We start from the raw sequence: 19950 nt of genomic DNA on the forward strand, positions 1-19950 counted from the left end.
GTGAGGGGTGTACACAGAGGGCGAGGGGTGTATACAGAGGGTGAGGGGTGTACACAGAGGGCGAGGGGTGTATACAGAGGGTGAGGGGTGTACACAGAGGGTGAGGGGTGTACACAGAGGGTGGAGGGGTGTACACAGAGGGTGGAGGGGTGTACACAGAGGGTGAGGGGTGTACACAGAGGGTGAGGGGTGTATACAGAGGGTGAGGGGTGTACACAGAGGGTGAGGGGTGTATACAGAGGGTGAGGGGTGTACACAGAGGGCGAGGGGTGTATACAGAGGGTGAGGGGTGTACACAGAGGGCGAGGGGTGTATACAGAGGGTGAGGGGTGTACACAGAGGGTGAGGGGTGTACACAGAGGGTGAGGGGTGTACACAGAGGGTGAGGGGTGTACACAGAGGGTGGAGGGGTGTACACAGAGGGTGGAGGGGTGTACACAGAGGGTGAGGGGTGTATACAGAGGGGGTTGTTAGTTTCAGCTGCTTTGCTGTTAATTGAAACAACAGTTGCACTAGATGGGCAACAAAGAGACAACCTCCAAAACAGGAAGGGTCTTTCAGGTGGAAGTGTCTGACATTTTTTTCCCTACTCATCTTTTCTGACTGTTTTTCACTAGTTTTGCATTTGGCTAGGGTCTGTGTCACTACTGGTAGCACGAGGCGATACCTGGACCCTATAGAGGTTGCACAGGCAGTCCAACTCCTCCAGGATGGCACATCAATACGTGTCATTGCCAGAAGGTTTGCCGTGTCTCCCGGCAGTCTCAGGAGCATGGAGGAGATTCCAGGAGACAGGCAGTTACTCTAGGAGAGCTGGACAGGGCCGTAGAAGTTCCTTAACCCATCAGCAGGACCGGTATCTGCTCCTTTGTATAGATCCCAACATATTACCCAGTCCATACCAGTATAGATATCCAGCATGAGATTTTTGCCCGTTGAGATCTGATATGTTTTCAAAGTGTTCCTTTCATTTTTTTGAGCAGTGTATATATGGAGACACACACATTGGCGTTGGATTCCTTCTATCCCCACATGGCACCTTTCAAGTCCTTCCTACCCCTCCCTCGCCTCTTTTAAGACCCACAGTATTTGCCCTCAGGTGCCCATCTAACCAATTGTCTCCTGGATCCTCTGTTCCCGGCAACTACTACGGTCACGCTCTTCTTCTATCCTATGCTCTCTCACATCTACCATTTCACCCTCTTTACTGGCCCCTTCCCCTCCCCTCTAAAAGCAAGCACGCCCCAATACTGGACCCCACCCACCTGATCAACCCAAGACCTCTCCACCTACCTTCTAAAAGTAAGCATGCCCCAATACTGGACCCCACCCACCTGAACAACCCAAGACCTCTCCCCCTTCCCCTCCCCTTTAAAAGCAAGCACGCCCCAATACTGGACCCCACCCACCTGAACACCCCAAGACCTCTCCACCTACCCTCTAAAAGCAAGCACGCCCCAATACTGGACCCCACCCACCTGAACAACCCAAGACCTATCCCCTTTCTCCTACCCTCTAAAAGCAAGCACGCCCCAATACTGGACCCCACCCACCTGAACAACCCAAGACCTCTCCCCTTTCTCCTACCCTCTAAAAGCAAGCACGCCCCAATACTGGACCCCACCCACCTGATCAACCCAAGACCTCTCCACCTACCTTCTAAAAGTAAGCATGCCCCAATACTGGACCCCACCCACCTGAACAACCCAAGACCTCTCCCCCTTCCCCTCCCCTTTAAAAGCAAGCACGCCCCAATACTGGACCCCACCCACCTGAACACCCCAAGACCTCTCCACCTACCCTCTAAAAGCAAGCACGCCCCAATACTGGACCCCACCCACCTGAACAACCCAAGACCTCTCCCCTTTCTCCTACCCTCTAAAAGCAAGCACGCCCCAATACTGGACCCCACCCACCTGAACAACCCAAGACCTCTCCCCTTTCTCCTACCCTCTAAAAGCAAGCACGCCCCAATACTGGACCCCACCCACCTGAACAACCCAAGACCTCTCCCCTTTCTCCTACCCTCTAGAAGCAAGCACGCCCCAATACTGGACCCCACCCACCTGAACAACCCAAGACCTCTCCCCTTTCCCCTCCCCTCTAAAAGCAAGCACGCCCCAATACTGGACCCCACCCACCTGAACAACCCAAGACCTCTCCCCTTTCTCCTACCCTCTAAAAGCAAGCACGCCCCAATACTGGACCCCACCCACCTGAACAACCCAAGACCTCTCCCCTTTCTCCTACCCACTAAAAGCATGCCCCCCCAATACTGGACCCCACCCACCTGAACAACCCAAGACCTCCCCCCTTTCTCCTACCCTCTAAAAGCAAGCACGCCCCAATACTGGACCCCACCCACCTGAACAACCCAAGACCTCCCCCCTTTCTCCTACCCTCTAAAAGCAAGCACGCCCCAATACTGGACCCCACCCACCTGAACAACCCAAGACCTCTCCCCTTTCCCCTAAAAGCAAGCACGCCCCAATACTGGACCCCACCTACCTGAACAACCCAAGACCTCTCCCCTTTCCCTCCACTGCCTTCAGCTCTTTCCTGGTCCTCCTATCAGAGCAATCCTTCCATGTCACCTAGAACTCCTCCTCTCCATTTCCCTTCGGTCCCCCAAGGCTCCGTTCTTGGACCCATCTCCTTTCTGTCCCCCAGGGTTCTTGGACCCCTTTTCTCCATCTACACCTCCTCTCTTGGTCACTTGATAACCTTCCATGGCTTCTAGCAAGTCTCTATGCTGATGACACCCAAATCTATCCCTCTACTCCTCACCTCAGTCTCCTGACATAGCAGTGGTAGGCATCCTGGGGCCCTACATTTCCCATGAGGCATTGCAAGGCTGGCATTTAAAATTACTCCCAGAGGCATGATGGGACTTGTAGTTCTGCAAGAGCTGGAGAACCCCAGGTTGCCTGCCCCTGTGACATAGCATGGATGTCATACCAACTCCTCAAACACCGAGCAGGTGATGGCTATAAGAACTAGCATGTGTGTGAAACGCGTTAGCACAAAAGACAAAACGTATGCTTTAGCTGTTATCTTCAGCTGATTTTTTTGGAATGAAGGATAAAAGCATCTCTACAGTGCGGTGTACACTATATTGTTGTAGGACGGCGGTGAGCAAATGTTTAGTGTGCAAAAAAATAAATGCTGTAAAAATGAAGAAATCTCCCAGAAATCGAACTGTTAAAGTTTATTTTTTTATGAATTAAGAAAGTAAATGAACAGAAAACAAACCGAAATCTAATCAATATTTGGTGTGACCCCCCCTTTGCCTTCAAACCAGCATCAATTCTTCTAGGTCACAGGTGTCAAACACAAGGCCCGCGGGCCGAATCCGGCCCTTCAGCCCATTTCATGTGCCCTGATGGTATGACATGATGGAGAAGTATCTGCCTGTATTTCTCAGCATTGAAGACAACACAGATCCTGACCAAATCTCCAACTCCATTTGCAGAAATGGAGCCACAAACTTGCAGGGAACCTCCACCATGCTTCACAGTTGGCTGAAAACACTCAATGTACCGCTATCCAGCTCTCAACAAAATTGCATCCTGCTACAGTAAAATATAGATTACATTTTGACTCCTCAGTCCAGAGCACCTGCTGACATTTTTTCTGAACCCCAGTTCCTAGGTTTTCCTGCATAGTTGAGTGGCTTAGCCTTGTCTCCATGCTGGAGGTATGGTGGCTTGTTCTTCTATGAAGACCACTTCTGGCCAGACTTCTCAGGACAGTAGATGGGTCTACCTTGTACCTGGGTCTCACTGGTTTCCCCCAGTTCTGTGTCTTATCTGCTGCATCAAGTTCCTTTGGCTGACCACTGCGTCTACGCTCCTCAACATTCCCCCGCCACTGTGTCTACGCTGCTCAACATTCCCCCGCCACTGCGTCTACGCTGCTCAACATTCCCCCGCCACTGCGTCTACGCTGCTCAACATTCCCCCGCCACTGCGTCTACGCTCATCAACATTCCCCGACCACTGCGTGTACGCTCATCAACATACTGCGTCTACTCTACTCAACGTTCCCCGACCACTGCGTCTACGCTCATCAACGTTCCCCCCGACCACTGCGTCTACGCTCATCAACGTTCCCCCGACCACTGCGTCTACGCTCATCAACGTTCCCCCGACCACTGCGTCTACGCCCATCAACGTTCCCCCGACCACTGCGTCTACGCCCATCAACGTTCCCCCGACCACTGCGTCTACGCCCATCAACGTTCCCCCGACCACTGCGTCTACGCTCATCAACGTTCCCCCGACCACTGCGTCTACGCTCATCAACGTTCCCCCGACCACTGCGTCTACGCTCATCAACATTCCCCCGACCACTGCGTCTACGCTCATCAACATTCCCCCGACCACTGCGTCTACGCTCATCAACGTTCCCCCGACCACTGCGTCTACGCCCATCAACGTTCCCCCGACCACTGCGTCTACGCTCATCAACGTTCCCCCGACCACTGCGTCTACGCTCATCAACGTTCCCCCGACCACTGCGTCTACGCTCATCAACGTTCCCCCGACCACTGCGTCTACGCCCATCAACGTTCCCCCGACCACTGCGTCTACGCCCATCAACGTTCCCCCCGACCACTGCGTCTACGCCCATCAACGTTCCCCCGACCACTGCGTCTGCGCCCATCAACGTTCCCCCGCCACTGCGTCTGCGCCCATCAACGTTCCCCCGCCACTGCGTCCATCAACATTCCCCCGCCACTGCGTCTACGCCCATCAACGTTCCCCCGCCACTGCGTCTACGCCCATCAACGTTCCCCCGCCACTGCGTCTACGCTCATCAACATTCTCCCGCCACTGCGTCTACGCTCATCAACATTCCCCCGACCACTGCGTCTACGCTCATCAACATTCCCCCCGACCACTGCGTCTACGCTCATCAACGTTCCCCCGACCACTGCGTCTGCGCCCATCAACGTTCCCCCGACCACTGCGTCTACGCTCATCAACGTTCCCCCGACCACTGCGTCTACGCCCATCAACGTTCCCCCGACCACTGCGTCTGCGTCCATCAACGTTCCCCCGACCACTGCGTCTGCCCCCATCAATGTTCCCCCGCCACTGCGTCTGCGCCCATCAACATTCCCCCGCCACTGCGTCTGCGCCCATCAACATTCCCCCGCCACTGCGTCCATCAACATTCCCCCGCCACTGCGTCCATCAACATTCCCCCGCCACTGCGTCTACGCCCATCAACGTTCCCCCGCCACTGCGTCTACGCCCATCAACGTTCCCCCGCCACTGCGTCTACGCCCATCAACGTTCCCCCGCCACTGCGTCTACGCCCATCAACGTTCCCCCGCCACTGCGTCTACGCCCATCAACATTCCCCCGCCACTGCATCTACGCTCATCAACATTCCCCCGCCACTGCGTCTACGCTCATCAACATTCCCCCCGCCACTGCGTCTACGCTCATCAACATTCCCCCCGCCACTGCGTCTACGCTCATCAACATTCCCCCCGCCACTGCGTCTACGCTCATCAACATTCCCCCCGCCACTGCGTCTACGCTCATCAACATTCCCCCGCCACTGCGTCTACGCTCATCAACATTCCCCCGCCACTGCGTCTACGCTCATCAACATTCCCCAACCACTGCGTCTACGCTCATCAACATTCCCCGACCACTGCGTTGAGCAGCGTAGACGCAGTGGTCGGGGAACGTTGAGCGTAGACGCAGTGGTCAGCCAAAGGAACATGATCCCCTCCCTTCAGAGACTGGGCCGCAGGGCAGTATTCCAACATGATAACAACCCCAAACACACCTCCAAGATAACCACTGCCTTACTAAAGAAGCTGAGGGTGAAGGTGATGGACTGGCCAATCATGTCTCCAAACCTAAACCCTATTGATCATCTGTGGGGCCAGCCTCAAATCAAAACTAATGGCGGCCACACAAAATATTGACACTTTGGGCCCAATTTGAACATTTTCACTTAGGGGTGTACTCACTTTTGTTGCCAGCAGTTTAGACATTAATGGCTTTATTTTGAGGGGACAGCAAATGTACACTGTTATACAAGCTGTACACTCACTACACAACATTGTAGATACAAAGTGTCATTTCTTCAGTGTTGTCACATGAAAAGTTAGAAGAAAATATTTACAAAGGTGTGAGGGGTGTACATACTTTTGTGAGATACTGTAGGCTATATAAATCCTGAATATAAATGCACCCGTCCATTATACTACATACAGTACAGACCCTCCACATTACACCTCCCCTACCGCGCTCTCGTGATCTTCATTCTCCCTCTCGTGTTAGTGATCTCTCTCTAATGCTTATGCGCTCATTCTCTCTTGCGCTCTTTCTTGTGCTTATGCTCTCTCGTGTTGGCGATCTCTCTCATGCAATCTTTCTCCCGCGCTCTCTCGTGCTTATGCACACTAGTGTTAGCGATCTCTTCCTCTCGTGCAAGCGATCTCTCTCATGTTCTCTTTCTTGTGCTCTCTCGTGTTAGCGATCTCTTTCTCTTGCTTATGCGCTCTCGTGTTAGCGATCTCTTTCTCTTGCTTATGCGCTCTCGTGTTAGCGATCTCTTTCTCTTGCTTATGCGCTCTCGTGTTGGTGATCTCTCGCGCGCGCTTATGCTCTCTCTCATACAATTTCTTGTGTTGACTATCTCTTATGCTCTCTGATGCAATCTCTTGCGTCAGTGATGTCACGCTCTCATTTTAGTGATCTGTCTCTTGTGTTAGTGATCTCTCTCCCTCGTGCTAGCCATCTCTTTCTCTTGCATTAGCGATCTCGCGCTCTCGTGTTGGTGATCTCTCTCATGTGCTTATGCCATCTCGCGTTAGCGATCTCTCTCGTGCTAGCGGTCTCTTTCTCACGTTCTTGTGCTGATGCTCTCTCTTGTTAGTGATCGGTCTCTCATGCAATCTCTCACGTTAGCGATCTCACGCTCTTGTGCTGATGCTCTCTCGTGTTAGTGATCGGTCTCTCATGCAATCTCTCACGTTAGCGATCTCACGCTCTTGTGCTGATGCTCTCTCGTGTTAGTGATCGCTCTCTCATGCATACTCCCACGTTAGCGATCTCTCTCGTGCTAGCGGTCTCTTTCTCTCACGTTAGCGATCTCACGCTCTTGTGCTGATGCTCTCTCGTGTTAGTGATCGCTCTCTCATGCATACTCCCGCGTTAGCGATATCGCGCTCTGGTGTTAGTGATCTCTGTCTCTCTCGCAATCTGTTATGCTCTCTCGTGTTAGCATTCTCTTTCTCTCGCAATCTTGTGTTAGCGACCTCTCTCTCATGCTTATGCTCTCTCGTACAATATCTCGTGTTGGCGATCTCTCTTGTGTTTATGCTCTCTCAAGCAAACTCTGTCTCGTGCTCATGCTCTCTCGTGTTAGCCATCTCTTTCATTAGTAATCTTTCTCGCGCTCTTGTGTTAGTGATCTCATTTGCGTGCTCTTTCTTGTGCTTATGCTCTCTTGTGTTGGTGATCTTTCACTTGCATCAGCGCTCTCGTGTTAGTGATCTCTCTCTCGTGCTGGCAAACTCTCTCATGCAATCTTTCTCTTGGGCCTATGCTATCTCGTGTTAGCGATCTCTCTCTCTTGCACTCTCCCTCGTGTTAGCGATCTCTCTCTCGTGCTCTCTCCCTCGTGTTAGCGATCTCTCTCTCGTGTTAGCGATCTCTCTCTCTTGCACTCTCCCTCGTGTTAGCGATCTCTCTCTCGTGCTCTCTCTCTCGTGTTAGCGATCTCTCTCTCTTGCACTCTCCCTCGTGTTAGCGATCTCTCTCTTGTGTTAGCGATCTCTCTCTCTTGCACTCTCCCTCGTGTTAGCGATCTCTCTCCCTCGTGTTAGCGATCTCTCTCCCTCGTGTTAGCGATCTCTCTCTCTTGCACTCTCCCTCGTGTTAGCGATCTCTCTCTTGCACTCTCCCTCGTGCTAGCGATCTCTCTCTCGTGCTAGCGATCTCTCTCTCGTGCTAGCTATCTCTCTCTCGTGCTAGCGATCTCTCTCTCGTGCTAGCGATCTCTCTCTCGTGCTAGCGATCTCTCTCTCGTGCTAGCGATCTCTCTCTCGTGCTAGCGATCCCTCTCTCGTGCTAGCGATCCCTCTCTCGTGCTAGCGATCCCTCTCTCGTGCACTTTCTCGTGTTAGCGATCTCTCTCTCGTGCTAGCGATCTCTCTCTTGCACTCTCCCTCGTGTTAGCGATCTCTCTCTCTTGCACTCTCCCTCGTGTTAGCGATCTCTCTCTCGTGCTAGCGATCTCTCTCTTGCACTCTCCCTCGTGTTAGCGATCTCTCTCTCTCTTGCACTCTCCCTCGTGTTAGCGATCTCTCTCTCTTGCACTCTCCCTCGTGTTAGCGATCTCTCTCTTGCACTCTCCCTCATGCTAGCGATCTCTCTCTCGTGCTAGCGATCTCTCTCTCGTGCTAGCGTTCTCTCTCTCGTGCACTCTCTCGTGTTAGCGATCCCTCTCTCGTGCACTCTCTCGTGTTAGCGATCTCTCTCTCGTGCAAACTCTCTTGCGCTCTCTCGTGTTTGTCATCTCTTTCTCTCGCGCTCTCATGTTAGTGATCTCTTTTGCTCGCTCTCTTATGTTGACACTCTCGTGTCAGTGATCTCTCTCTCTCGTGCAAGCGATCTCACGCTCTCCTGTGCTTACGCTCTCTGGTGTTAGCGATCTTTCTCTTGCTCTCTCATGTTGGCGGTCTCTCTCTCTTACGCTCTCTGGTGTTAGTGATCTCTCTCGCGTTGGCGCTCTCTCTATACACACACACTGTTGGCTATATAAACCCTGAATAATAATAATCCCCCCTCCCCCCATTACACACAGTATAGACCCCTCCACATACAGACACCTCCCCTCTCCCCATTGTCACACACCACTCTATGCCCCCCCCCCCGGTGTACATGGTACAGTCCCCCTCTCTCCCTCCCCCGTATTTGGTACCATCTCAGCGGCCTCGGCCCACGTGCGCTCCCTCCGCCTCTTCTGTTTGTCCCTCATGATCGGGGTGTGCGGTCGGTTCTCCCGGTTGGGGGGGAGGGGATAGGGGGTGTTTCTCCGGCAGTGGGGGGGTCAGGTGGAAAGGCGGGAAACGGGGTAACGCTGGGAGTTGTAGTCCTCTCCGGGGTCCCCGGGCAGCTCTTACGCACCGGAACCACACTCCCCACAATACACTTCCGCCCCACCTCGGAAGACACGTGACGGAGGACGGCGGCCGGTGATTGGCGGGACGCGGGATCGGGAGAGCGGGTTCTCGCGAGGAAAGGCGACGCCCACCAAAAGCTTGACGTCGACAGCGGAATGCGCATCGGAGGGCGGGGGGGAAAAAAAGCGAAGGCGCCAGCCACGCCCTCCTTCTCCTTGTATGGCTGGGGCTGGGGGGGAGAGCACGGATTGGAGAGGCTCTGCACTAGGGGGAGGGACTACAACTCCCAGCATGCTTTGCACGCAGCCAGGGCTGGTGACGTCACGTGATATTTACCAATTGCAGATTTATTTGGTGGAAACGTATTAAAAAAAACAAATAATGATTTTTTATGACATTAGAGGCCCTGGGAACGATATGGTGGCAGCTGCACGTTTTATGTTTCATAATGTTTGCCCAACTCTTATCAAACGTGTATTTTCATAAACAAAATATATTAGACTCAATTTTAGTTCACTTCCATTATATCTACAAGATGAGGCTATGGCGAGTCAATGGATACCAAACATGGCAAGACTTAACATTGCATGTGCTTGTTAGACCCCCAGCATGTGTGTTCACCTTTTACACCCATCCTCATTGGCATTACATGACCTGCGATACAGATAAGCCTTTTGTTGCGACAGGTTCTCTTTGATGAGACTTCAGAGGTCCAATAGACCCGTGGATCACGGCCACCGAGCCACGGCCACCCTCCTCATGGGATCTCCTAACCTCCCGTAGTACCCCTCAACCCCCCAAAGTGCCCTCAGCCCCCACGTGACCCCTTTAGCCCCCCAAAGTGCCCTAAGCCCCCACCGTGACCCCCCAAAATGCCCTCAACCCCCATGACCCCTCAACCCTCCAGAGTGCCCTCAGCCCCCACCGTGACCCCTTAACCCCCCAAAGTGCCCTCAGCCAGCACCGTGACCCCTCAACCCCCCCAAAGTGCCCTCAGCCAGCACCGTGACCCCCCAAAATGCCCTCAACCCCCATGACCCCTCAACCCTCCAGAGTGCCCTCATCCCCCACCGTGACCCCTCAACCCCCCAAAGTGCCCTAAGCCCCCACCGTGACCCCCCGACCCCCCGAAATGCCCTCAACCCCCATGACCCCTCAACCCTCCAGAGTGCCCTCAGCCCCCACCGTGACCCCCCAAAATGCCCTCAACCCCATGACCCCTCAACCCTCCAGAGTGCCCTAAGCCCCCACCGTGACCCCCGAAGTGCCCTCAACCCCCACCGTGACCCCCCAACCCCCCAAAATGCCCTCAACCCCCATGACCCCTCAACCCTCCAGAGTGCCCTCAGCCCCCACCGTGACCCCTTAACCCCCCAAAGTGCCCTCAGCCAGCACCGTGACCCCTCAACTCCCCCAAAGTGCCCTCAGCCAGCACCGTGACCCCCCAAAATGCCCTCAACCCCCATGACCCCTCAACCCTCCAGAGTGCCCTCATCCCCCACCGTGACCCCTCAACCCCCCAAAGTGCCCTAAGCCCCCACCGTGACCCCCCGACCCCCCGAAATGCCCTCAACCCCCATGACCCCTCAACCCTCCAGAGTGCCCTCAGCCCCCACCGTGACCCCCCAAAATGCCCTCAACCCCATGACCCCTCAACCCTCCAGAGTGCCCTAAGCCCCCACCGTGAACACCGAAGTGCCCTCAACCCCCACCGTGACCCCCCAACCCCCCAAAATGCCCTCAACCCCCATGACCCCTCAAACCTCCAGAGTGCCCTCAGCCCCCACCGTGACCCCTCAACCCCCCAAAGTGCCCTCAGCACCCACCGAGACCCCCCTAACCTCCCACAGTGTCCCCCAACTTGCTGCAGAGCCCCCAGACCTCCATAATGCCCCCTAGCTTGCTGCAGAGCCCCCAGACCTCCATAATGTCCCCTAAGCTCCCACAGTGCCCCCTAGCTTGCTGCAGAGCCCCAAGACCTCCATAATGTCCCCTAATTTCCCACAGTGCCCCCTAGCTTGCTGCAGAGCCCCCAGACCTCCATAATGTTTCCCAATTTCCCACAGTGCCCCCTAGCTTGCTGCAGAGCCCCCCAGACCTCCATAATGTCCACTAACCTCCCACAGTGCCCCCTAGCTTGCTTCAAAGCTTCCAGACCTCCATAAAGTCCCCTAACCTCCCACAGCGCCCCCTAGCTTGTTGCAGAGCTTCCAGACCTCCATAATGTCCCCTAACCTCCCACAGTGCCCCCTAGCTTGCTGCAGAGCCCCAGACCTTCATATAGCCCCCTAACCTCCCACAGTGCCCCCTAGCTTGCCGCAGAGCCCCCAGACCTCCATAATGCCCCTAACCACCCACAGTGCCCACTAGCTTGCTGCAGAGCCCCCAGACCTCAATAATGTCCCCTAACCTCCCACAGTGCCCCCTAGCTTGCTGCAGAGCCCCCTGACCTCCATAATGACCGCCAACCTCCCACAGTGCTCTCTAGCTTGCTGCAGAGCCCCCAGACCTCCATAATGCCCCCTAGCTTGCTGTAGAGACCACAGACCCCGACAATGTTCCCCAACCTCCCACAGTGCCCCCTAGCTTGCTGCAGAGCCCCCTAGCTTGCTGCAGAGCCACCAGACCTCCATAATGACCCCCAACCTCCCACAGTGCCCGCTAGCTTTCTGCACAGCCCCCAGACCTCCATAATGTCCCCTAACCTCCCACAGTGCCCCCTAGCTTGCTGCAGAGCCCCCAGACCTCCATAATACCCCCTAACCTTCCATGGTCTCCCCTAGCTTGCTGTAGAGCCCCCAGACCTCCATAATGTCCCCTAACCTCCCACAGTGCCCCCTAGCTTGCTGCAGAGCCCCCAAACCTCCATAATGTCCCCTAATTTCCCACAGTGCCCCCTAGCTTGCTGCAGAGCCCCCAGACCTCCATAATGTCCCATAATTTCTCACAGTGCCCCCTAGCTTGCTGCAGAGCCCCCAGACCTCCATAATGCCCCTAACCTCCCACAGTGCCCACTAGCTTGCTGCAGAGCCCCCAGACCTCAATAATATCCCCTAACCTCCCACAGTGCCCCCTAGCTTGCTGCAGAGCCCCCAGACCTCCATAATGACCGCCAACCTCCCACAGTGCCCTCTAGCTTGCTGCAGAGCCCCCAGACCTCCATAATACCCCCTAACCTTCCATGGTTCCCCCTAGCTTGCTGTAGAGCCCCCAGACCTCCATAATGTCCCCTAACCTCCCACAGTGCCTCCTAGCTTGCTGCAGACACCCAGACCTCCATAATGTCCCCTAACCTCCCACAATGCCCACTAGCTTGCTGTAGAGCCCCCAGACCTCCATAATGTTCCCCTAACCTCTTACAGTGCCCCTAGCTTTTTGCAGAGCCCCCAGACAGACCTTCATAATGTCCCCTAACCTCCCACAGTGCCCCTAGCTTGCTTCAGAGCTTTCAGACCTCCATAATATCCCCTAACCTCCCACAGTGCCTCCTAGCTTGCTGCAGACCCCCAGACCTCCATAATGTCCCCTAACCTCCCACAGTGCCCCATAGGTCAATTTAGAGCCCTCAGCCCCTACATGGCACCCCAACTTCACACAGTGCCATCCAGCCCACTGCAGTGTCCCCTCTCTTGCTGCAGAGCTTCCAACACCCCCAGCGCATCCATGGTTCCCTCAACCTCTCACATTGTCCCCTGGCTTTCATTCATAACATCCAGTGCCCATAGTGTCCCAACCTCCAACTGTCCCCCACTGTGCCAACCAGTCCCCTAACTTGTTACCGAGTCTCCAAACCCACCCCAAAGTGTCACCTAAGCACCTAAAGTAGCCTGAGCCTGTGCCTCTCAACCTCCAAAAGTGACCTCAGCCGCCACCGTGACCCCCAACCTCCGACAGTGCCACCAAGCCCCCTAGCTTGCTGCAGGCAGAGCCAGACCTCCATAATGCCCCCTAACCTCCCACAGTGACCCTAGTAATGATTGCTAGATTCGGGCCCCTTACATGTGTAATGCCTGTACCCCCCTAATAATTGTCCTGTGGACAGATTCTCTCACCTGAGCTGTGGATCTCTGCAGCTCCTCCAGAGTTACCATGGGCCTCTTGGCTGCTTCTCTGATGAATACTCTCTATGCCCGGCCTGTCAGTTTAGGTGGACGGCCATGCCTTGGTAGGTTTCAGTTGTGCCATACTCTTTCCATTTTCGGATGATGGATTTAACAGAGCTCCGTGAGATGGTCAAAGCTTAGGATATTTTTTTTTTTTTATAACCTAACCCTGCTTTATACTTCTCCACAACTCTTTCCCTGACCTGTGTGGTGTGTTCCTTGGCCTTAATGATGATGTTTGTTCACTAAAGTTCTCCAACAAACCCCAGAGGGCTTCACAGAACAGCTGTATTTATACCGAGATTGAATTACACACAGGTGGACTCAATTTACTACTTCGGCAATTGGTTCCACTAGATTTTAGTTAGAGGGATCGGAGTAAAGGGGGCACAATACAAATACATGCCACACTTTTCAAATTTTGAAAACCATTTATCATTTTCCTTCCACTTCAGAATTATGTGCCACTTTGTGTCGCTCTATGACATAAAATCCATTTATGTTTTTGATTGTAACATGACAAAATGGCGAAAGGGGTATGAATACTTTCTCAGGGCACTGTATATCCAATATACCATTTGGAAAATCGGAGAGATCCTAAAGATCTGATGTAATCACCTGGGTCTTGGCATCGAACACCAAGAAATTGTTTGCAGGCCAATCTGACTCCATAATAGAGTCCAAAGATTCTGGTAAAGGTCCACCCAACTACTGGTGATGGCTCACGTGGTCACCATAGAAGCTTTCCGATACCATGCACCATAAGAATGATCATAGCGGCAGTTCTGCCGCTTGATCGTTCTTATAGGTGACGGGAGGGGACATCCCCCCCTCCCGCCGCTTCCCCTGAGAAACGATCGGCTGGCCCTGGATGAGAACCATAGAGATTTCTGGTGACCAGATGGTCATGAGTTATCTTTATGACCATCAGAGGCGCGGGTGCGACGTTATGACGTCACGCCTGGGTTCCCGGATCAGCATGAGATCGGTGATTTTTTTTTTTGATCTCTTGCTTTCCAGCCTGGAGGAGAGATGTGGGGTCTTATTGACACTGCATCTCTCCATTAGGAGGACCTGTCACAATAGATTCCTATTACAAGGGATGTTTACATTCCATGTAATAGGAATAAAAGTGATAGATTTTTTTTTTATGTAAAAGAAAGTGTGTAAAAAAAATAAAAAAAATAATAATAATAAAAATAATAATAATTAAAACATTTTTAAAAACGCCCCTGTCCCGGTAGCTTGCGCTCAGAAGCGAACACACACGCAAGTCCCGCCCACATATGTAAACGCTGTTCAAACCACACATGTGAAGCATTGCAGAGTGCGTTAGAGCGCGAGCAACAATTCTAGCACTAGACCTCCTCTGTAACTCTAAACTGGCAAACTGTCCAAAAAATGTAAGGGTCGCCTATGGAGATTTTTAAGTTCCCGAAGTTTGGCGCCATTCCATGAGTGTGCGCAAATTTAAACATCTTTCAGATTATACAATAAACAATTGGGCTAACTTTACCGTTGTGTTATTAGTTCATGAAACTGTTTTTTCCCCCCTTGTAATAGGAATAAAAAAGTGATCAAAAAAATGTAAAAAAAAAAAAAATTCTTTCTAAAAACGCCCCTGTCCCCGGTAGCTCGCACTCAGAAGCGAACACACACGCAAGTCCCGCCCACCTATGTAAACCCCATTCAAACCACATCTCCACGTGCGTTAGAGCGTGTGCAACAATTCTAGCACTAGACCTCCTCCCTAACTCTAAACTGGTAACCTGTAAAAAAAAAAATGGAGATTTTTAAGTACCGAAGTTTGGCGCCATTCCATGAGTGTGTGCAATTTTAAAGCGTGACATGTTGAGTATCCATTTACTCGGCCTAACGTCATCTTTCACATTATACAAAAAATTGGGCTAACTTTACTGTGTTGTTATTTAATTCATAAAACCATTTTTTTTTTTTTTAAAAAGGCGTTTGAAAAATGATTGCGCAAATACCGTGCTAGATAAAAAGTTGCAATAACCGCCATTTTATTCCCTAGGGTCTCTGCTAAAACATACAATATTTGGGTGATCGGAGTAATTTTCCAGCAAAAAAAATATAATTTTTACATGTAGGAGAGGAGTGCCAGAATAGGCCCGGTATGGAAGTGGTTAATATTGGGGTTGGCGATCCCCTGAAAAATCCAAACCATAGGTCACCGCGTCCTGAAATAAAGAAAAACGCAGGGCTTGCAGTAAAGAGATTTTATTTAGATTTACATTCACCAATAGACAAAAGTACAAATAAATACATCTCCCTCCTGCTTCTTATTCCTGGATGGGAAGTAGCCAGCACACTGCAGCGTAGCGGCGTAGAAAATTCACAGCGTATATATGGCTTCTTCGTGTAAGGCCGAGGAGGAGGGCCACCTTCCTGTAACTTCTCACCTCCAGGCTTCAAAGTACGCAAGAGCAAACCATGCACGGGGGGGGGGGGGGGGGGGGGGGGGGATGGGGGACGGAGAGCGGATTGAGGAGCAAGCAAGTGCCGTGTGACAATGGAGACATTCAACAACAATGTGCATTCACAGTACAAAGCAGCAAAATGGCCGACTACATGAAGGGTGCAATGGTTTACTACGCAGCATCTGTCTGAGGGACCCGGATCACCACCATTGGCTGACAGCCGTCTGCATGGTGCCAGTGTGGGGCATTTATGTCTTAAAGGGCCTCAAGACAACAGTTGTCCAATCTTACCATTATGGGGGCACTAGCAAACAATCAGGTTTGTGGGCTTTAAAGTCTTATGTTAGCCCATTTTTTGGGGGGGGATTGGGGAGATATTTCTCTTACTTTCGGTCTTTGTGACACCAGTCTAAAAAAAAATGGGGTAAGCAGATTTCACCAAGGCTTTGGAAACCACAGTGGTCTCCAAACTGAACCACGGGACATTCCTCTGACACTATTGATGGGACACTATTCCTCCCACTGATACCAATGATGGGACACTATTCCTCCCACTGACACCAATGATGGGGCACTATTCCTCCCACTGACACCAATGATGGGGACACTATTCCTCCCACTGACACCAATTACGGGACTCTATTTCTCCCACTGACCAATAACGGGGCACTATTCCTCCCAGTGACACCAAATGACGGGACGCTATTTCTCCCAATGACAGGACACTATTCCTCCCATTAATATTAATCATGGGGACACTATTCCTCCCACTGACCAATAACGGGGCACTATTCCTCCCACTGACACCAATGATGGGGGCACTATTCCTCCCACTGGCACCAATGATGGGGGCACTATTCCTCCCACCGACCAATAACGAGGCACTATTCCTCCCACTGGCACCAATGATGGGGGCACTATTCCTCCCACTGACACAAATTACGGGACTCTATTTCTCACACTGACCAATTACGGGACTCTATTCCTCCCACTGACACCAATGATGGGACTCTTTTTCCCCCCCCCACTGATACCAATGATGGGGCACTATTCCTCCCACTGCTAGGGCACTATTCCTTCAATTATTACTAATGATGTGGCACTATTCCTCTCAATGATGGGGCACTATTCCTCCCACTAACGCCAATGATGGGGGCACTGTTCCTCCCACCGATGCCAATGATGGGGGCACTGTTCCTCTCACTGACGCCAAAGATGGGGGGCACTGTTCCTCCCACTGACACCAAAGATGGGGGGCACTGTTCCTCCCACTGACGCCAATGATGGGTGGCACTGTTCCTCCCACTGACGCCAATGATGGGGGGCACTGTTCCTCCCACTGATGCCAATGATGGGGGGACCCATTTTTCCTCCTAACCACAGGGGTACTGTGTAATTAGTTTTTTCCCCCACTGACCACCAAGCCTGGTGCATGATCTACTCCCATTGGCTTCAGTCCAGCCACGCTAAAGTCTGAAGGACAGTAAACTGGCCCCTTGTTTGGAGACCCCTGATATAAACCTTCCTCATTTTTGGAGAGATTTCCCATCACTTCCTGTACTAACAGAAAGTGAGGGAAAATCACCCCAATTATTTGCAATAAAAACCCAACAGTGGCTCCAACCCTTCCCTGCTCTATGCAAAACCTGGAGGAGCGAGCTCTTCAGACACTCCCCAGCTCTCTGCTCTTGGGGGGAAGAAGTGATCATAAGAAATGGAAATTTCCATCTGATTACCATTGTTCCCCCCGAGGTGCTAGCATGGGGTGTCTACTCAACGCAAAAGCATTCACAATAAGCCGAATAGGAACGACCACATGGCAGCCGAATCTTCTATCCGAGGGCGGCCTACCTTCTATCTCCTCCAGGACACTTCTACTGATCAGACATACACGAGAAAGATCGGAGAAGGATCTGCGCGTGTATGGGTAAGGACAACTGCAAACAACCAACTCACTAAAATAAAATAAAAACTGGATAATTTCGAAAAAAACGTCTGCGACTTGCGGGATCCAAGCGAAGGGAAGGATGTTTGTTATATGCAGATCTCTCGGTTTTCGATAAAAAAAAAAAAAAACATTCAAGGTGCAAATTTATTTAAAAAAAAAAAAAAAATCTATAAAAAAGTTGACATTATTAGTTCATTACCTCTTTCTAATGCAAATGTTGATTTCCACCTTTCCTCTGCTTATAACTGTAGCGTAGTGTCGGAAGACCGGAGCATTGCATGCTGGGAGAAGGTCATGTGATCCTACATACCCCGGAAGTACCGGGTATCTGGCAGCTGGAAGGCCAGTGGGTCAAGGAGGGCGGAGCTTTAAAGGGGACTCCCCTCCCATAAAATAGACTTTTTTTCTCATCTGCGCCCCCCTGCTTATGTGCGGCAGCAAGAATGGTGGTCTTTAACATCCAGCCGCCACATTATTATTATTCAGAATTTAGATGGCGCCAACAGTTTGCGCGGCGCTTTACAACGTGACATGTATGGCGGAATGAGGTTGTGTGTTCCGAGCACGCTGACTGAGCTGTCACCGACAGCTCTCGGTGAAGGCTTCTGATTGGGAGCTGCGAGAGCCAATCACAGTGGTCACATGATCTAAAAGCCCCGCTGCCTCTCTGGCATTAAAGTGTTACTACACCCAGAACCTGCATTCACTGTATCTGGTCTCCCACAGCCCACAGAACATGGAAATGCAATGATTTTAGTAAATAGAAACTGCTAAATACCTTTTCTCAGCAGCAGTCTTGTGACTTCTATCAGCGTCATTCTCCTCTGACTGTCCTAGGAGGCTGCATGACCCTTGACCCTCTCTCTGGACAGTGCCTATTGGCCCTGTGCTGATCACATGCATCCAAAAAAAAAGAAAAGTCTCTAGAAATACACAAACTGAGCGTGTGCAGAGTGCCCTCAAGGCTACGTTCTATCAGCAGAGGGAATGAGGGCTGTGGAAGAAGGGGAGGATCAGAGAAGACAGGATCAAACAGCCTTTTTTTTTTACACAATGCGGAGGATTAACCCCTTAAGGTTCCACAGCGAGTATAACAAGCATGCTTTACACTGTTGTGGGTTTACTTATACTTTAAAGTGATTCTAAAGCAGGGGCCTCAAACCCACAGCCCTCCAGCTGTTGCAAAACTACAAGTCCCATGAGGCATTGCAAGGCTGACCGTTACAGGCATGACTCCCAAAGGCAGAGGCATGATGGGACTTGTAGTTTCGCAACAGCTGAAGGGCCACCAGTTCGAGACCCCCTGCTCTAAAGGTAGAAGGCCGAGCCCTGGTTAAAGCTTGTAGAAGGAGTTTTCTTTCTCCTCTAACTGTCCTATCAGGTTGCAGGACCCCTGACCCTCTGTCTGAACAGTGCTGATTGGCCCTGTGCTGATCACATGCACTCTCCCAGGAAAAACAAAACAAAAAACTCTCTAGCAATACACACCGAACTGGGCATGTGCAGAGTGCTTCCAAGGCTCTGTTCTACCAGGAAATGGATTGGGAATAGTGGAAGAAGGGGAGGATCAGAGAAGACAGGACCAAACAGCCTTTTTACTCAATGCGGAGGATGAAACCCTTATAAAAAGCATGCTTTACTGCATAGACACTGATTTTAGTGTTTAGTGACATTTTAACACCCACTTTCCCACCCCACCCCCATCAAAAATCCCCAATCATATGACCACTGTAAGAGCCAACCACAGCGCTCACATTATACATACGCCGCATCTAAAGGGTTGCCGGGAAGTGGCGTTTGGGGTCATGTTATGTATTTGGTGTTGGACGTTACTTCCCAGATGTAAAGATCAGCCAGCCCCCCACCCTGCTGCCTTCTGGGGCGTCGCATCACACGTGCCAAAGACGCGTTTCACCCCATGATGAAGTATGAAGTGATCTGGCAGATCTGCGGTATTTTGAGCATGCGCAGACCTGCAGTGCGTCTTTGAGTGTGTGGACAGGAATTTCACGATGGCGGTGCACGAGAAGTGGGGCGCATGGAGGACTTCACCAGCAAGTAGACAACGCTGAACTTCAAGGACTAGTAAGTGTCAGACAAGGTCAGTCGTTACCGGGCTAAATATTAGTTCCTCTTTAAAGGGACCCCGAGTGTGCAAAGTCTCAGAGTCCCATTAAACTACTATGCTGAATACCCATGATACCCCCCCTGATATACCCCGTTATATGAGAGCCCTAACCCTGGAAAAAGACCATTATTTTTACCCAAGGACAGGAGGCAAGGGGTCTTCTGCCAGCAGAAACC

General features: G+C 51.9%; 1 protein-coding gene across 3 annotated transcripts in view; it reads right to left on the minus strand.

The window, feature by feature from the left end:
• The window catches only part of ASXL1 (ASXL transcriptional regulator 1), a 25907-nt gene extending 16616 nt beyond the window's left edge, over window positions 1–9291 (minus strand). For all 3 annotated transcript variants that reach the window (XM_040331240.1, XM_040331238.1, XM_040331237.1), the window contains exon 1: window positions 8953–9291. In XM_040331240.1, coding sequence (XP_040187174.1) covers window positions 8953–9009 — 57 coding nt within the window. In that variant the 5' untranslated portion in view covers window positions 9010–9291. The remainder of the gene's footprint in view (window positions 1–8952) is intronic.
• Window positions 9292–19950: the final 10659 nt, after the last annotated feature.

The sequence above is a fragment of the Rana temporaria genome, chromosome 12, assembly GCF_905171775.1.
Source record: "Rana temporaria chromosome 12, aRanTem1.1, whole genome shotgun sequence".
Classification (NCBI taxonomy): domain Eukaryota; kingdom Metazoa; phylum Chordata; class Amphibia; order Anura; family Ranidae; genus Rana; species Rana temporaria.